Source organism: Hibiscus syriacus, unplaced genomic scaffold (assembly GCF_006381635.1).
Source record: "Hibiscus syriacus cultivar Baekdansim isolate YM2019G1 unplaced genomic scaffold, ASM638163v2 tig00110956_pilon, whole genome shotgun sequence".
NCBI lineage: Eukaryota > Viridiplantae > Streptophyta > Magnoliopsida > Malvales > Malvaceae > Hibiscus > Hibiscus syriacus.
The window spans coordinates 490,048-510,412 of NW_024062932.1; the positions used below are offsets into that span (position 1 = coordinate 490,048).

The window sequence follows — 20,365 nt, forward strand, 5'->3', positions numbered from 1 at the left end:
GCGAACTATTCTTTCGCTTCAATTGAGCTCAAATTTTAGGCTTCAATCGAACTTTTAATTTTTTTTTGAGTTCGAGCCCTTTTGATCTCGAGTTTTAATATTATATTTCGAGTTCGAGTTGAACTTGATAAATTTTAGCTTGTGAGTTTTTGAGTCGAGTTAAGCTTATTTTTAAAGTTTTCGAGTTCGAGTCGAGCTCAACAATACTCGAATTTGACTCGGCTCGTTTAACAAACGACATCATTTGGTTTAATTTTTTTTAAAGAAAAAAAGTGAACCGGCGATTTAAACCGGTTTTGCCGGTTTTCAGCCGATTCACCCCGGTTTTACCAGTTTTCAGCCGGTTCTTTACCGGTTCTGTGCTCATCCGATTTTGGGAGTCAACCGGACCGGACAGGCCACCGTTTCACGGTTCAACCGGTCGAACCGGCCGGTCCGATCCGATTTTAATAACATTGATATTAATAATTAACTGATGTTTGTAAAATTTACATATATCTCAATAAAGATCGTAAATTATATATAAAAACTAGTCAATTTTTTTAAAAAAATAATCATAATAGAAGATTAAATGATATCATCAAAATTTATAGTGACCAAATAGAAATATGACACAATTATTCACTTCAATAGTGACAAAAACAATTGTTGTCACATATCACCAATTAAGACTAGTGACAAAATGTTTTCGTCACAATTATGACTAATAATAGTGACTACTTAATATATTGTCACTATTATAATTTTCTCGTGAAAAATAAATTGGCGCCAATTCTAGCACATTATTAGTGACTAATTGATAATGATAATTTGTTTTTGGTCACAATAAAACATTATTAATGACCAATTACTTGTGACATACTTTAAAATTATCACAATTATTATATAAAAATCACCAAATAAAAATAAGTCACAATTGTTTATTTTAAAAATGTCAAAAATAATTTTCATTGCAAATAATTTGTTTTTTGTGACGAAATTCTTCAATGCCACAATTAAATGGTCACTAAAGAACCTATTTATTATAGTTAGTTGCATTCATTGGCATGTCACTTATATCTATCCTTCGTGTTAAACTCAATCATGCTCACATAGAAGTTGATCATTTAATTCATCTAAAATTTTTCGAATTAGATCTGGTAATGGAGTTAGTCCATGCATTCACAAGACCCTGGCAGCAATGGCTCACTTGTGTGACCAAACCATATATCAATTACGTAACGATCAATAATTTATGTGGATCTATTTAGATAAAATTAATTGATATTTGAGACAGGATTAAGACTAATCAGTATATAAATCTCCAACGATGTTTTAAAAAAAGTTTGCGAATGGAGTAAATTGGGTTGGGAGGGTCGCCCTCATCTCTGCAGTACTCGATCTGGATTAGTCGGTTAATAGATTGAATACTAGTGATTAATTTAAAAAAAAAGTACTGTAGTATTATTTGTGCATAATTTTCAACATGTTACTTGGCGTTATATATGCATACGTAGTAAGTCAGCATCATCCATGTGAGTTTATCCCCGTCAAATTGCGTAGATTGAATGTCTCGGACCATATATTTGACAACAAATCCAACCACTCACATGGGCCGTGTAATAGCTCAACGTTGTCGTTTTTCTCCAGGTCGGCCGCAAAGGTGGTGTTTTTCGAGGTCTTGTTTTGAATCATTAGGCTCAGAATATTTGCTGGACATATTTCCATCATTAAGCTGATATTCGGCGCTGCTTATTGCCTAAACTCTGACAATTTTATATAACTTTCAAAAGCTAAGTGATTAAAATAGGAAAAAATGAAATTAAAGTGACTAAAAGTGTAGTTTTATAAATTTAAGTGTTGAAGAATGTTTTTAAGTTGTGGCAGATAACCCATTTAAATAAAGTTACTACTTAGTTGTTAAGGTTTGTGTGACAAGGCAAGTAATAAAAAGAATCTACGTCCAACAACACTGGATTATTTCTTCGGTTGCCTAATCTGATCAGCAATTGGGCCCAAACGTGTGCTTTATTTGCTATTATCTTAAGTTCTCAAAACATAACACTATTTATACAATTTTATTACGAGTAAATAATATTTTTATTTTATTTACAATTATTTTTTTATTAAGTTAAGATGATTATAAAATAATATGAATTCTAAATACTTTCAACTATTTGATAATAAACATTTAAGCATCTTATTACAATCGTTGATACTCGAACCAATAACCTTTAAAATTAATTAATAATAATTCATTTAACCACTAAAATAAGTTCGTGTTATATATCGATAAATAATTTAGTTTTGCATGAGTGTAAAGAGAGAAAGTCAAAACCACGTAGGACGCCATGTGTCGACCGCGGTCCGTACCAACTGTCAATCACTTCATCCCAAAGTTATCGATACACAATCAGACATCTTCTTAAACCCCAAAACCCAAAAGGCAAAGAGCAGCGCAGAGCAGAACTTACCTTTCATTTCCCCCGAACCGAAAGTTAACCAAAACCAAAAAAGCAAAAGGGAAAAAACGAGACCCCAAAAGCCAAAGAAAAAAGATCCCACTGTACCAAACAGGAGCTACTAGGCATAGTAAAAAGAAGAAGAAGACTTTATTAATGTGTCTAACATAAAAACAAAACAAGAAAAACAAAGGGAAAGAAGGAGAAGTTGGGGCGGTGATGGCAAGTGGAGGAGTTTCAAGAGAAACCCAGATGTCTATTGAAGCTTCTTCAATGTTTCCTGGTTTTAGATTTTCCCCAACTGATGTCGAATTGATTTCTTATTACTTGAAAAGGAAGCTGGAAGGATTTGACAAGTGTGTCGAGGTCATTCCCGAGGTTGAAATTTGTAGAAATGAGCCTTGGGACTTACCAGGTTTGCTTCTTCTTTACTTTCCAAACTTAAACTCTGTATATATGTTCTGTTCTTTGTCTCTTTCAATTGTTTTGTAATTAAACTGGGGTGGAGTTTGTATGTTGATGATGATGGGGATGTTAATTCCAAATAAGATTGATGTAGCAGGATGAATGGAACCTTAATTTGCAAGTGGAAGTAGAGATTTGTAGCAGCTGTTAAGTGTAGGACCTATTCTACTTTTTGCCTGGATTACTTGATTTTAGGTAAAATGTCTTCAATTGGATTACTTATTTGGATTTCTAAGATACTAACATCTGTGTGATTTCGCTATTAGCATCTGGATTGTCCTTTTGATGCCGCCGATCGTTGTTTACGTAGAGTTGTGTTATTGATTCATTGTCACTGATTCCCAGACAAATCTGTCGTAAAGTCGGATACCGAGTGGTTCTTCTTCTGCGCTCGTGGGAGAAAGTACCCGAATGGTTCCCAAAGTAGACGTGCAACTGAACAGGGTTACTGGAAAGCCACAGGGAAAGAGCGCAATGTCAAGTCGGGTTCTAATGTGATCGGTACAAAGAGGACTCTAGTGTTCCACACCGGTCGTGCACCAAGAGGAGAAAGAACGGAATGGATCATGCACGAATACTGCATGGACGGAATGCCCCAGGTGATTTATCTGCATAACTATTAGACTTGTAATGGTCTTAATCTAGGGATACTTATTTAAGTTGTTTTTTTCATATATTCGAAAGATCATACCTCTGTATCCATGTCCGGATTTGTTAGACATAGACGTTGGATACGAGTACTATAGAGAAACTGTGTGCAATAAGACTAGTTGAGTGCTCTACTAACTAACAAGAAAAAGTAATTAATCTGATCATAACGGTTTCCCTGGCTCGAATTGGCGACACATATATTGCAGGTTCATGTTTGAAGTCTAGCTGTATCAATAAATGATGCTCACTAATTTGAGCTCAATATTTGGCTAAATGATTCTGATATGTTTTCCTGTTGTTTTTTCCTTTTTCTGGTGGGTAGTTGTAGGCTGATTCGTCCGGTTAATTCTGGCCTCTGGGGTTATTTTGATTGCTATTATGCTGTTTTTGTAGGAGGATATTTGGGGTTTTGGACTGGAATTATTCACGTATTATTTGCTTTCTGAATTTGTAGGATTCACTAGTTGTTTGCCGCCTTAGGAAGAATAGTGAGTTTCGTCTGAATAACACATCAAACCGAGCTCCTCGGACTCCACCGGTTATGCATGACAGCAACCGTGCTACCTCTGATGGTGCTACCGACCAGACTGGCACTTCCGAACTGGACAAAGCCTATTTGAAGAAGGGTGCTAGTAGTTATGATTCTCATTCTATTGAGCAATTCGAGTCTGCATCTGAATCCGAGCAAAAACAATCCAACGAGGTCGGACCGACAGAATCTTCTACACCTCAGAAGGTTTGTACATGACAACCTATCCCGGTATCGCATATTATGCATGTAGTCGAACTGAATCTGTACTTTTGATGATTGGCGAAAAACCCTGCATTCTTGCTTAAAATTCCAGGATTCTGACGCCGAAGAAGATTACTTTGCCGAGATACTGAAAGATGATATAATCAAGCTCGATGAAACACCATCGTCGGCTAGACCGGATGTCTCGCCTACGATTGCAAGCACTTCCAATGCCTATCACAGGAGAGGTCAGCAGCAGAGGCAAGAGCATGATCTCCATGTATCTCATTTCCAGGGCACGGCAAACCGGAGAATCAAATTGAGGAGGCCTAAAGCAGACGAGTTTCTAGCTGCCAAGGCATCGACGGAGTCGGAACGTCATATTGGGGAGATCTCAATCGAGAAACTAAGTTCTCCGAAGTCCGTTGACTCGCCAAAATGGCTGCTATCTTTGTTTTTGCGGTCGACTGTCACTCTCCGGCTCATTTATGCAACTTTTGTTATCCTCACTTTGCTAGCTTTAGTTCTTACATTTTTAGGAGCTCCAAGCCTGTTAAAAACTCCAGATACATGCTACTTTGACACATTTATATAATCTATGTTATATGGAAATTTTGTTTTTTAAAAAATATTTATGTTTGACACATTTTTTAGAGTACAGAGATACATTTTCTAATTACTTTTTTTCTTAAAATAAGTATAACCAAATCCACTTTGTCGGGTCAAGTCAGATTGCAAACAACACACAATGACGGATGTACATATACAGAGGCGGATCCAGGACAAAAATTTAGGGGTTGCAAGAGCCCCAGCTGTGGCACTTTTGAAGGGTGACACTTGTATTAGGGGTGACACTTATTGAGAGTTTACTTGGGATATCCCGAGCACCATGAAGGTCCACCCCTGTACATAAGGTGAAGGCGGGAACGTGTCCACACTCAAATTTTATAAAGTCTAAATATTCTTTTTAAAATTTAAGTTTTTCTCCTAATATATGTATGTGTTCACTTTAAAATTTTATCATGCCTACCTTGAAAATTTATCATAACTATATTGATATAAAAATTTTATTTTATTAATATATTTGTGTTTACCCTAATTTTTTTTAAATCCTACACTTACAACAGACAGTTCTATCTATCCGTAGATCGGTATATTAATGTGCAATTGTGCATGGAAGTACTGAAATAATGATGATCATCTTATTGTATGTTTTTATTAGTTAATAAAAGCATGTAATGGTGGGTCCATAGAAACCTAGTTATGTGCACAGCACAAAGTTTTTTTTTTTATATTTAAAAATAAATAATTTTTAAAGTATTAAAATGAATAAAATAGTTCGAACTAAATTATAAGATAAAATATATAAATGATCTCCGATTACAAGGTATTATTTTATTAAGTCTCTCCATTATTAAAAATTATAAAATAGTTTTCTGACTATAGAATGTTGCTTTATTAAATCCCTCAACTATTAAAATTTATAAAATGACCATTTGATTATTCATTATGTTCTAAACTCGTATTTTCGTTAAAAATTAATAATTGTCTAAGCTGGACGTTAACATGACCACTAGCGTTACTTCAAAGCAGCTACACATTTCGAGGAGGGAAGAAGCTGTGAAAGAAAAGGTAACAAGTTCTTTCATTTTTTTTTTCCGATTTGTTAGTGAAATCCTGAGCTTTATCTGTTGTTCAAAGAAAACAGTTGAATAATGAAGTTGCATTTGAATGCACACATTTATTTGTTAGTATATTATATGTACAGTACTACCTTTTATTTCTGTATTTGTTTTCTTATCAGCTTTATCCTTATTTCGCAATTGCTTTTCTACAACATATCCACTTGTATTTTGTTTGAGTTTTATCTTTATATTCAAGATTATTTTGTTTAAAACATGTTGTAGTTATCAGTATACACGACATTGACTTTTCATCTCTGAAAAACTTGTTTTTATCATGTTCTAGATCATTTGTTCTATTATATCCTTGATGATTACTTCCATTCCAAGTTAAGGGTCTTTTGCAGCTATTACAATAAATAGGTTATTGGAAATTTTGCTGGTAGTTCTTGCTCTCCTGTTGATGTTTGCATCTTTCCCTCAGGAAAACCTTTTATCATTAAGGATTAACCTAATAGTGTACTCTGGTTCTATCTTCAAAACTTGAAACAGTTCTCGTGGAGAGCTTTTGTGTTTCGGAGAAACTTATGCCTATTGAGCTTGTTCTGTTTCTGTCTACGGCAAAGTTCTTGCTTCTTGTTGGATAGTCTTAATTTCATTCGGAAATTAATTATGGTGTTCTAGTCCCACATCTTTCCATTATCCTTCAAGGAGCACTGCTATTTCATTTTTTATATGCCACAGGGAAAGAAGCAAAACATAATGTTGTGTGTTTTTGGTATGACACACATCTTTTGCCAGCTATTTAACTTGTGGTTAACTTCTAATTGAGAATTTTCACTAATTGCAGATCATCTTATCACAAGAGACAAGAGAAGAACATTCAGAGACTTACAGAACTTGTGCGGAATCTTCAGCAGCAACTATCGTAGTGCAAGGGAAATAACAAGACAAATGACTCTATAAACCGTTTAACTGAACATGTTTTTGAGCTCGAGAGGCAGCAAATATTGGAAGACTAGGCTATGGTGTCTCATAACATATGAGTGTGTTGAAGTTGTAAGTGCAAGTTGAATTTCTATTTGTTATAAGTTATATGGCTTTTTTTTTAAAACCCTTCTTTACGTATCCACCTCTTTCAAAAGGAAGTAGTTAAGCTTTGCACAAGATGGATTGTCCATCATAAAATCCATTCTAATTAAAATGTGGCGGCACTTTGATTCAGCTGCTGTGACACTAACTAATCTTTGCGATGTTATTAATTTGTATTAGAATTATGATCAGCACCCTTTAGCTGATTGAGATAGAAGAAAACCATGATGAGATAGATTATAGATAAATGGTGTGAGATGGTTGGCTTGATAGTCAAATGATAATAAGTTGTTGCTTTTCTTAGCCAAAAACTAACTGAAATCATTACAACCCTCAAGGTTTCACTATCATTGAATTATAAAATGTTCGCTTCTTTGCCACCCCCCCCCCCTTTCAATTTCTATGACAGGGTTGTACAGAGGAAGATTTTCTAAGACAAGGCCGAAGGGTAAGGGTGCGACGTGTGCTTTTTATTTTTTTCTTTATTTTTTCCTTTTCTCAGTTTGATTAATGTGAATATAATCTTAAATAGCCATTGCTTGCATGCTTTGGAAGGTTAAACAGTCCACATCAGATAAAATTCTTATTGCTGAGAGTGAGTGTTCCTTGTTTGCTAGTAGAAGATAACAATGTATTCCCTATCAATCGTTAGTTACATAATGGGAGTTAGGAGAATTTGCATAAGAAGTAGTTTCAAACTTTGAAATCCAAACCTAACAGAGAATGAATGTGATTCTTTATGATGCTATGGGAAATTTTCTTGAACATTCCCAAAATTGGTATATTTGCAATTGCATGTTGTGTGAATCTGTATTGATTATAGATAATTTGATACTGAATATGTATTACACAAAACTGAACAAATGCATCTAATCTAATCATTCTCATAAACTGGTTTACTAATGATTTAGAGGATAAAAATGTGTGTATCATCAATGTTTAATGTATTTTTGAGTTCTCTTCTGTCTATTGAGTGTTCTTATGGTCCTGCATGCATCAGGGTGTGAACACAAAACTCCATGTATCTGAGTTGCATCCTTTGTTGCTTCTGTTTAGGGCTTTAAGCCAAAATTTCAGACTCCTGTATGTGCCCTGTTTTAATTTCAACAGGCTAGCACAGAACATATTATCTCTCAGTTCTCTGTAGGCACTTCACCGGAGTACGATTAGGAAGAGAAATATGATTCGAGGGTTATCTACGTAGGCCTGGTAAAACAACTTACTGCTCTTGGTTCTTTCTAGGCTGAAAGTGATGCAAGGCAAGAACACTTCTCTCTTAGTGTACCAAACTTGGCGATCTGTGCATTTGTGCGGTGATTATCGTTTTTCTTAAAATCGAACATGAGAGTCGAGTTTGCTTGTTTTAACTAGACAATGAGAAACTTACCATTTTAATGATTTGTAGGGAATGAAGTTGAAAAAACAAGTACGATGACCGGATTGATATTGGTGTCAATTTTGGCGATAACTTAGAAAGGGTTTCATTTGTCTTGATGCGTGATGGTAATGCTTGTGACTTTGTTGGCTAAAATTTAATACATTCACATGGAATTTTGATATATATATAAGCTTGTTTTAGGTGGGTTTTATATTCAAATGGGGAGACTTTGAAACACAAACATTGTTAGACTGGTTAGCCCGTGGATGGATAGATATTAATTCAGGATAGCTACTTATCTCAAACAAATCAATTAATTATTTTATAATAAAAAATGCAGTCAAAGCACACAAAAAATAAATTATACACTAATGTTTTGGGCTATATAAATAAATTTAGAAGCAAAAAACCCATCTATAGTAATTATAGTTAATTGCAAGATTTGAATGTTTGAAGCTGGTCAAATTTTGTAGGTGCATTAGAGCACGTTGATTTTTCAGCTTTCGGACTAGGATAAAGACGTGCCACATGAAATCCTAACTAAGAAATGGTTGAATTTTATAATTCACATGTTTTTAATTGATTTATGTAGCCATCGTACTTTTCTCCCAAATTCATTGCATATATAATGGCGTAAGCTCTAAACTAAAAGCCGTCCCAAAACCTTTGTTCTTCGGTCTTGGAAACTTGTTCTTGTATTTATTTCTTGCTTCGTAGCCGACTTTTTCATCCATTAATTCTCCAACTGTTGTGTATGATCATTTCATCAAAGCAGGAGTTAAATACATACATATACAATGAGTCGAAGTCAAAAGGTGGAACTGAAGCTCAAGTTATCACCTCCAAATCCAGGGTCTCAAGTTATCGTGTCGCCTAACGCGTCGGAAATGTCGCCGGGAAGCTCGTGCGTGACTTCGGAGCCTTTCGGCAATTCGGCAATGCGAAACCCGAATAGTCCGGAAGGAAGGTCGATGATGGTAGTGGGATGTCCTCGGTGCCTCATGTATGTTATGGTATCGGAAGTGGATCCCAAGTGCCCCAAATGCAAGAGCACCGTTTTGCTTGCATTTTTTAACACAGACAAGGCCAAAATGTTAAGGAACTGAAAAAACATCTGCATTTCCCTCTTCTTTTAGTTTGTTTCTCTCCTTGTATTACTGGATATTGATACAATCAGTTTTTCTTTGAGTTGGTATATGATATAATTATTTAAGATAAATATGATATAAAATTAATTAAAATATTAAGTATTATAATACATTACGCTTTAAAAATATGGATATAATGTCAAATGTAAAATAAATACACATTGCGATTTTTTATTTTTCTCGTTTTTGGTTGGGGTTTTATTCTTTTATTTGTATGATATTTTTAATAATTAATTTTTGTATTTTGATAATTTTAGGGATATAATCGTCTAATACGATATTGTAATTATTTATATATATTTATTTTTTTAATACAACTGAACAAGACTTTGATAATTTTAAATATGTCCAAACAAGAATTAACATTTTAAAACGATGAAAGATCATAACGTGTTTGAATTTATTAAAGCGATTCAAATAATAGTTAACTAGATTAAATTTGATGATACCATATAATTCATTTTAAGACATGAGGATACTAAAATTAAATGATTGAAAATAGTTTAAAAAATATTAGACCCTTGTCTGAATAAATTTAAAAAATGTATTAACATTTATTTATTTATTTATTGAATAACTTGGAGTGATTACATGATAATATATGTTTAAATTTTTTTATTAGTATTTAAATCTAAGTTTTTTAGGAAGATCGATGCTCTATTTTATCACTGATGTCACTTGATGAATTGTATTAACATTTATTCAATTATCTTAAAATGCTAATCCTTCATGTAATTAACATTTAAATGATTAAACCCTTATTCTTCAGGGGTTTTAATTTTTTTATGATCTACGTTATTGTGTACAATTGATCACTCATAATTATACATTAGGCCATTCAATTATTTTGTCAAATAGGTAATTTTAAACCAAAAAAAACAATTAAGTCCTTAACTTGCTTTATTGATAACCAAATTTTACCATTATAAATTAGCCGACCTATTCTCGTATGTAATATGGGGTAAGGAGGGGTATGATAGTAGGAAACAGCTTCCGTGGGATACCTCCAGCACTTAGAATTCTGAATTGCCCACCGTGAGACTTGATCCCATGATCAAGTGGTTAAGAGCCTTACACTATTATCAACTGAGCTGGACCGACAATTATAAAATTACACCAAAAATAATTTTAAAATTACATGACTGCGAGAGAAATGGATTAAGATAAACGCTCGGCTAATCGATCGAAAATAAAAACGCTTGGCTAACGTTTGGATTTGGATCCAAAATTGCCCGGCGAACCAAACTTTAGTTCAGAAATTCATGAAGTACGGTCTACAGCTTAGGGTTCCACCGTTGCAGCAGAAAATGGCGGCGACAAGACCTCCGCCGCCTCTCCCCTCGGCTTCTTCGACGACGACAACGACGACTTGGAGAGAGATTTATCGACAAGGAAGCAAGAACAAATCTCTCAAGGATGTAAGACTCACTTCGATTTCCTTTTTTTTCTTCTTTTCATTAGAATTGCTTCTATAACTCGACTGAATTTTAAATCTTTTTCTTCTCTTTAAAGATTGAGGGGCAACATAAGAGGAGTTAGAGGAAGATCTTTCGGTGGTTGATTACGTTAGAGTTTACGATGAGATGAAAGAGAAGTCTGTTCGTCCCTGCATTCAAGATCGATAGGAGCGGAAGGTAAAATACCTAGCATATTTGAAATTTTCTTATAGTTTATAAGATTATTTGATTGTAATAATCTTAATGATTCCGTTTATTTATTTGACTGTTTTTTAAATAAATCTTTATACCATATAGAAGACATAAACTGATACAAATAATTGCTCAAATATAATGTAGGATTAATCACGTACGAGAATGCTGGTTATTGTTGCAGCCAAAATATATTCATATTTAAATTAAGAAAGCAGAGCAACGTAAGTGGGAGCAGGACAGAGGAAGCTTGTGAGAAAGAGAAGTATGTAAAGAGAATCACCTTTATGCAGACAAGGATATGTTTGTGGCATGTGCCTACAAGAAAAACCTTGCTGAACAGGCAAAATGAATGGAAGAGTGATAATGTAAGTTGAGCCTTTTCTTGAGCTTCATGTAATGTTGCTCGTCACTTCTTTTTGGTTTCAACCAATAATTCTGAATCGTTAATAATTTTGGTGGTGTGAATAGCTGTTGTAGTTGTAGATCTGTTGGTTTATGTGTATTGCATTAATAAGTTGTTTTAGATGTTTTTACTTGTAACGGGCATATTGTTTGGACTAGTCTTTTCCGTGCTTCAACTATGTGATATGTGAATGCCCCATTGCATTTGCTCCCATACATACAAGCAATATGATATGATCTTTTGGCTAATTGGTTTAATTTCAAAGATCCAAAAGAAACAGGATTATTCTCGTACAAAAACACATTGAGGTTCCTTACGTTTGAGTCATAACCTACAAACAATATATGATTATTTTCATTGTAGTTTCCAATGGTCTATAAGGAACATTATAAACACAATTCTGAACATTATATATACATATGTAAAGAGGAGAATGATAATGTAAGTTGAGCCTTTTCTTCAGCTTCATGTAATGTTACTCGTCACTTCTTTGTTCAGAGTTTGGTTTGAGTAATTTTACACGCACATATATATAATGTTCCATGGTTTCAATCAATAACTCTGTATGAAAATAAGACCTAAAAAATAGATATTCAATACTATTTTTTAGGTCTTATTTTCATTGTAGTTTCCAATGATCTATTAGGAGTCCTGAAAATCAATTTTTTTACACCAATTGATAAGATAAATAATTGCTGAAGTGATAAAATGATTTCAACCTCATTTTCCTCTTAAGCATCCCAGGCAAAGTGAGTGAGGATTTTGATATTTTCTGGAACCATGGTTCAATTTCTTTATTCATTCTTTTGTGATCAACAAAGGTGAATGTAGGTTTGTTTCAGGTCTAATCTTTTTTAATAAATCTAGCAATGTGATACTTCCCCTATTGTGTTTATTATAAGTCCCTCTTTCATTTTTCCCCTTTCCTGTAAAATTTCTGAAGCAGATTGAATAAGGGGAATAATTTGCTCTCTTCTCCCTTCTTTCTATCCTGTCCTGCATTCTATCCATAGTAATTCTGACAGAATTCCTATTCTTGTCGTTTCACTATTCATCTATGAGACTATGACTTAAAATAAAACAAAATATCTCATGCCAGCTTTTACATCAGTCCATCCTCACATTTCTTTTTTCCCTTTCAGTGTAATAGTGCATGTTAAAATCTGAAACCCTTTATTAGTACATTCTAATTTCTATGCTTTAGATGTTATTTTGTTTGCCTAGGTGCATGTTAAAATTTTGTTCATATAGCAAATGTAATTGGTTTATATTGATTCTACTCCAATTGAACTGTTTCAAATTCAATCTTCACTTTTTTACCTCTTATAAGCCAATACTGGTTCAGGTTTTGATTTGAAAGTGAATTATATATTTACTGGAGGAGGAGGTACTTCAACCTTGGAAAAATGTTGCATTTGGAGCGAATAAAGCTGGAACAAGGAAGCCCGAGTCCTACAACGTTCAGCCATTGCCCAACTCAAATGCTCTCGAGTCTTCTGGGACAACTTCTGGGACAACTGACTATAGTCGGGATGAAGCAAGTTGTCCAGAAAACCATGAATCCCAATTCTAGGCCAAATATTACCAATGCACACTTCTTGATACTGCAGTGCAAGATAGGGCCTCAGAGAAACAAATATCAGTTGATGAATCCAAATATGACCATCATAAAAGGGGGTGAAGATGCAGTTGCTGCAGCGAAAGAAAGTTTTCAGGGCGCTACAGGGCTAAACGGCAATGACTGGTCAGTTCTCTCTTTCTAAATGTGGATTAAAATTACATTGGGTCCAAGACTCTTTTTTTTGTTATATATTTCATATTTAAAAACAAATTCAAGAAAACTTCCCATTTTATCTAACTATATACATAGTAGGTCGAAAATTTGACTTGATGGGCATTATATGAACTTATCGGGTTGGTGCTATCTTAACTGTTTAGTTAAAAAATGATTTTGCTTTAATTTACGAGCACTTTAAGCTTTTAGATTGCCTTGTTGGGTGGATTGAGGATAGCAACTATAATTTGTTTGCATATTTACGTCAGTGTTTATATGTTTTATCATACACTAAAGCATTTTATATTTTAATGTTTTTGTTTTAATATACATTTTGAAAGAACATGTGATTTAGTGATAATCCGTATAATTAGCTCGTCTCATGTTTTAATAAAGTTACAAACATCACTTTCCCCAGTCTGGATTTTGTTCTATAACCACGTGCTTTGGTTGCATACAAAATATAGTAGTAGTATTACAGAGACAGGGAGTGATTAAAGCCAGCTAAAGCCAGCGTCACATTCCTCTCTCAAGGAAGTCACAAGATTATTCTGAACTCTCAATATCCCTTCACTTGCCGCAGCACATGCACCCATGATATTCATTCATTGTTCTTCCACAGTTCTCTCATCAAACTCACGCACATAGTTGAGCCAAATTCAACACCCAAACCTAAAGCCAGCCATCAAAACTTTGTTCTCTTTATATACGAGTGTGTGAATTATTAAAGCCATTTCATCTCTCCCTCCACTAAAAGAATCTTGAACAAAAATCTCTTTTTTTGGTGCCCCGAGAAGGAAGGTGCAAACCATGTCTCCTCCTCGTGTTCTCCGTTTCTTATCTCTCTTGCTCTGTATTTCTCCCTTCATCGCCTCTGCTCTGCATTTACACTCAAAGTCACACAGTTAGATGCCGATAACCCATCTCGAGATCCGTACCAGATCCTCAGTCACCTTGTCTCTTCCTCTTTAGCAAGAGCTCATCGCCTTAAAAACCCCAAATCCGCCGCCGCCGGCAACAACACCGCCACCCCACTCTTTTCCCACAGCTATGGAGCCTACTCCATTTCTCTCAGCTTCGGCACTCCACCTCAAATCCTCCCTTTCGTCATGGACACCGGCAGTGACTTCGTTTGGTTCCCCTGTACCCATCGCTATGTATGCAAAAAGTGTTCCTTTTCCTCATCTTCCTTCAGAAACACTACCATTCCATCTTTTATCCCTAAATTATCTTCATCTTCCAGGCTGTCGGCTGCCGGAACCCAAAATGTTCATGGGTCCACCACACCAATAAGACCCAATGCGATGAATGCCAAAACAACCCCAAACCCCGGAAATGCACTCAACTTTGCCCCCCTTACTTCATCCTCTACGGCTCAGGAACCACGGCGGGACTTGCGTTATCGGAAACCCTAAATCTTGGTGACAGAACTGTCTCCAATTTCTTAGTCGGATGCTCCGTTCTCTCTTCCAAGCAACCCGCCGGCATTGCCGGGTTCGGCCGGGGACTGCCTTCTTTACCTTCTCAACTTAAGCTAAATAAATTCTCTTACTGTCTCATCTCTCGCCGTTTCGATGACTCTCCTAGGAGCAGCACTTTGATACTTGATAGTGCCTCCGAATTTGATCGGAAAACGAATGGTTTAATCTACACGCCGTTTCTCAAAAACCCCGCTGTTGAAGGCAAAGAAGCTCTCCAAGTTTATTACTACGTTGGTTTAAGGAAGATAACAGTAGGTGGCCGCAGCGTTAAGGTTCCATACAAGCTTCTTTCGCTTGGAAAAGGTGGCGATGGCGGCACCATCGTGGATTCCGGCTCCACTTTCACTTTCATGGCTCGTGAGATATTCATGCCCTTAGCCACAGAATTTGTAAAACAGGTCAAGAATTACAGTCGAGCCCGTGATGTTGAGGTCTTAACGGGGTTGAGGCCTTGTTTTAATGTCAGCGATGGGGATAAACAAGTGGAATTTCCTGAATTGAGGTTCCATTTTAAAGGCGGCGCGGAAATGGCTCTGCCACTGGAGAATTATTTCGCGGTGGTCGGAGATGGGGTGGCGTGTTTGATACTGGTGACAGATGGCGGTGTCGGTGGAGGAAAGGCTGAAGTGGGGCATAGTGGACCAGCTGTAGTGTTGGGGAGTTTTCAGATGCAGAATTATTACGTGGAATATGATCTGAGGAATGAGAGATTAGGGTTAAAGCCACAGTTATGTATATAGTAAAAATCTATATGTTCCATATTCATCGTTAAATGTGTTTCTTTTTTCTCCTTCAATTTTTTGAGTTCTTGGAATTCAGTCAGTAAAAGAAGAAATGTTTGTTTCTTGGGAAAACTGGGGAAGAAAATTAGGGGTGGGTAATATTTTATAGTTTTGACTTTTTTATTTATCTTAATAATGTTGAGGTTGTAGGATACATGATAGCTCATTATTGTATGTTGTTCCCTTTTTAAAAATAAAGGCACTTTGATGTTGAAATCATTAAATGATAGAAAGGTTGCTCATAATCCGGATTGGGTTCGATTCATTATTTTTTAATAATCCTTATTCCCATTTATTCAATATATTGATTACTATTATTATATTATATGTGTAGATTAGGTTTATACATAATTTTTTTTTTTAAAAATATACCCCATAAATGATAATTAAATTCTCATATTAAAGAAAGAATGATTGAGATCTTATGGGAAAAAAAGACAGCTTGACTTTTTCCCTTTTGGGGTTGGGTCTTGGGGCACAGTGTATTGTGATGCTGTTTTACTAATAAAACTATAGAATAGATTTTAAGTTAATACATAGGTTTCAATCAAACATAATTCTGAATTTAGATTTGTTATATTAATGCATTATATATTTGAGTAAAAGTACATACATGGTTCCTCGACTGTAGAGTATTGTTTTATGAAGTCTCTCGACTATTAAAAGTTACATAATGATCCATTGATTTTAAAATGATGCTTTGTTAAGTTCATCGACTATTAAAAGTTACAAATTACTATTCATTGTGTTCAAAATTCATCATTTTTTTGTTAAAAAAATTTATGATTGTCTAAACTAGAAGTTAACATGATGACTAGGATATGATATTCATTTGAGATTCTAGGATCAAATTTTATCAAATCACAGTCAGCAGTTAACATTCAGTTTGGAATATCGTCAATTTTTTAACGAAAAAAGACGGTTTGGAACAAAATGAATAGTCGAGTGACTATTTTATAAATTTTAATAGTTGAGAAACTCAACAAAATAACACTTTATAGTCTGAGGATCATTTTGTAACTTTTAATAATCAAGAGACTTAATAAAATAATACTCATAATAGTTAGGAAATCATTTATGTACTTTATCATATATATTTTTAAAATATTTTTAATCATTTAATAATATGTATATATATATATATATTTAGGGGATTATATATCAATTTAAGGGATTATAAGATTATATATTTTTAGAATACTTTTAATCGGTTACTAATATATAAATTTCTTATAGATACAATTGTTTGAATTTAATTTTTTAGGAAGGATAAAAATATGTTTAAATTAACAAGATTCTCTTTAAATTAAAATTATAGGGTTTTGGAAGTTGGTGGGGGTGGAGAAGACGTAAGAATGGACGAGGGAAGCAGAAATGTGAGAAATTGAAACATAATTTGATAGGGACAGAGCCCACTCCAACCCTCTCCTTATTAAAGAGCCTGGAAAGGAATTATAATTCAATTGAACAAATATCATTCAATCATTATGGTAAATTACGTTGGACAACACTTCACGGCCTCTTGAAGGCAGTCTCGTGTGTGATATGATGGACGGATTTGAAATGCTGTCACGATGATGATAAAAACAAAGCATTTCAAAGATTAGGATGAATTGGACCGTCAAATACTCATAATTGGCATTGCCAACCCAACAACGAGAGTGCGCCGTTGCATTGGGTGGGTGCTTTGATAAAATAAACATCGATTGTCTTGTGCTGGCTTTCCTCAAAAATTTTAAAAAAACGTTGGACCAAATTAAAATTTCCCCTTTTTTCTCTCTCCCGGATAAATCAACGATTAATCAAGACATAATTCAAAGGACGAGATTAACAATCGACTGCGATGTAGTGATCTTTGCTGATATGTTTACAATATGTATGAATTTGGTTGCCCAAAGTGCAAGAGAGGTTTTTGTATCGAGAGTCTTGGTGGGGCGGGCTTTGCATTAGTAATATCTATCGAAAGCTTTGTGCTTAGGCTAAGAAACCCATATTTCGAGTTCAAAAGTCACTATTTTGTTAGAGTAAATAATCTAAATTTAGTACTAACCATACGATTATAGTGATTGATGGATTAATTGTTATCCTTTGAGGTTCATATTCATCATAGATTTATTAAAAAAAAAACAACCCATTTTTCCCTCTATTTGGAAAAAGTAGTTGTAATTTGAGAATAAGAAAAATGATGTAGATGTTATGTAAGAACGGATGCAGGATTTTATGTTGAGAGTGTGAACTTAAACCTATAAAATTTTAGGGAAAGGAAAAATAAATTTTTTTAAAAAAATAAATAAAATAATTTAAAATATATAATAATTTTAAAATTTCAAATGACGTCTACCCGGCTTAATTTCAAATGACGTCTACCCGGCTTAGTACATCACTGATGTCAGGGTTATAGCCTCAAATTTATTGGATATCAATTATCATCCACTGTATAATCTAGTCGCATTCAATTCTTAGTTGTTTTAGAGTTTATATCATAAATAGTTAGATTATTTGGCTAGTCTAATATATTTGTAATTTAGTAAAATACATTACATTTTCAAAAAGAAAATATAATTTTAAAACTCAATAATATTATTAAAAGAAATCTGAACATAAAAAATTATATATATATATATATATAATCTTTTATGTTTAGAGTGTTTTTTTTATTATTGATATGATTTTATAGGTTTAATTAAATCCAAATTATTTCTTTTATAATAAAACATAAATAAAATTGTCAATATCATTTTATAGTGATTTGAGCAATAAATTAACCTTAAAAGTTTACTAAAAGGTAAAATCGTCATCGGTTATTTTAAATAAGTATTTTAGATAAGTATGATTGAATATTTATAATTGAATATACTTTTTAAATCGATATCAAAATTAAATACAAAATTAAATTATATGTGAGAAAAAAATAAAATACGCCCACAACGTTTAAAATTAATATCTTGCTTAGAAAATAGTCTTAATTTTTATAAAATAAATGAGACATTAAAAATGATGGTAGTAATAATAATCATGATAAGCAATATTAAAAGTGAATATATAAATAAATAATATGTTAGGACTCGAATTACTAAATGATAAAATTAAAAAAAAGAAGACAAAAGTAAACTAATTTATTAAAAAAAATAGATTAAAAATAACATAAAACAAATACATATACATAATAATTTGTATCAATAGATTGTACATATGAACAAACATACAATATTTAGGTTCTATAAATTAAATCGTATCAATGAACTGTTTTATAGGCAAACCATCTTGGCCCATTGTATTAGTTAATGGCTATAGTTTTATTCAACCATAGTGGAGAATTATGTTAAATTTCTTTTGGAATATTATTCTAGGATAGGCATGGATTGGGTTGGGGATGGGTTCCGGTCGGTTCGACTTGATTCGAAAATTATACATTCTCGATTAAATTTGAATATGACCCGAAAATAATACAATATCCACCTGATTCAAATTCAACCCGAATTTTTGAAATAAAACCTAAACTTTACCCAACTTAAAATAATATATTTATAAAATTATTATTATTTTTTAATAAAAAATATGGACTTAATTGAAAAAAATTATATATAGATTAGTCTTATTGTAATTATCTCTAAATATATAAAGTAAAATTATTTTTTCTGGTTTGACTTTGATATTTTTCACCTTAAACCCGAACTAAACCCAATCCGGCCCAAAGATAATCTCTAAAAAACTGACATGGTTTGATCTGAACCTGTTTTTTTTAAAAAAAATCAACCCGATAAAATCAGATCATGTCAAAATCTGTTGAGTTCAGGTCCCGTGCTCATCCCTAGATTTGTATATTATAGATGGACTTTAGAAATTTTACGACTAAAGTTAAATCATGTAAATTTTAGCATGTAATAAAAATGAAAAATAATCAAATATAAAAATAAAAATAATAAAAAAATTAAAACATTTCAATTGTATTATATCAAATATTAAGATAATGGAATCAATTTCCCTTGATATTATTTTTATTGCCAAACGAGGAATGGCGCTTTTATTTTCAAAGGATTATTTATGTAATATTTTATTTTTCTTTTAAAATTAAGTGTTTATTACAATGTTTTTTTTTCTTTCAACGGTAATACTCATTCCACGTAAGACTTGTCTTCTTCCTTTTGTATGTTCATATTTTTTAAGGGATCATATTTAATAAATAATAAGATTTGGAAATTAACTGCAAAGGTGATAAGTTAGGTTGACTTTTTAATTTTAGATTGTATTTTATTAAGAAAGAAGAAAGTGACTGGTTGAAAAATAAATTAACACAAATAAATGATAATTTTATTAAGAGGTTGTTCGTAAGGATGGATTCATAATTTTACGTTAAAATTTAAATTCGTAAAAAATACATTAAAAATTTAAGAATATAAAATTAAACCATCGATAAAAATAATTTAAATTATATACTAATTTAACTTTTCAGAAAATATCATCTCTTCCAACACCTTTCTTGGTCAATTTCTTATGGTATGATTTCTCTTTCATTAATTTTCTTAATCCACAGCCTCACCTCGACCACTACTAGTAGCCCTAAGTAAGATCAATTTGTTCAGCATTTTGTTGGTTTTTTTTCCAAATATTTCTAATAATATTTAATATATTATTTATAGTATTATTTTTGTGTTAATGTTATAATTTATGATTATTACTATAATTCAAGTATTTTATTATACATTTAAATCGATTAAACATTTATTTAAGTTATTGTGATAT

At 33.1% G+C, this 20,365-nt stretch overlaps 1 protein-coding gene, 1 long non-coding RNA gene and 1 pseudogene across 2 annotated transcripts; all 3 read left to right on the forward strand.

Annotated features, from left to right (window-relative positions):
• Window positions 1-2,564: 2,564 nt before the first annotated feature.
• LOC120148371 (NAC domain-containing protein 89-like) lies at window positions 2,565-4,885 on the forward strand. The gene is made up of 4 exons (XM_039161517.1): window positions 2,565-2,856; window positions 3,252-3,505; window positions 4,012-4,293; window positions 4,403-4,885. Exons 1-4 carry the CDS (start codon window positions 2,661-2,663, stop codon window positions 4,883-4,885), a joined length of 1,215 nt encoding a protein of 404 aa, XP_039017448.1. The 5' UTR covers window positions 2,565-2,660.
• Window positions 4,886-5,845: 960 nt separating this feature from the next.
• Window positions 5,846-7,274, forward strand: LOC120148280. The gene is made up of 2 exons (XR_005518355.1): window positions 5,846-5,922; window positions 6,763-7,274. It is a non-coding gene; the product is annotated as an uncharacterized LOC120148280 (long non-coding RNA).
• Window positions 7,275-12,010: 4,736 nt separating this feature from the next.
• LOC120148315 lies at window positions 12,011-15,804 on the forward strand (annotated as a pseudogene).
• The last annotated feature ends 4,561 nt before the right edge of the window (window positions 15,805-20,365 follow it).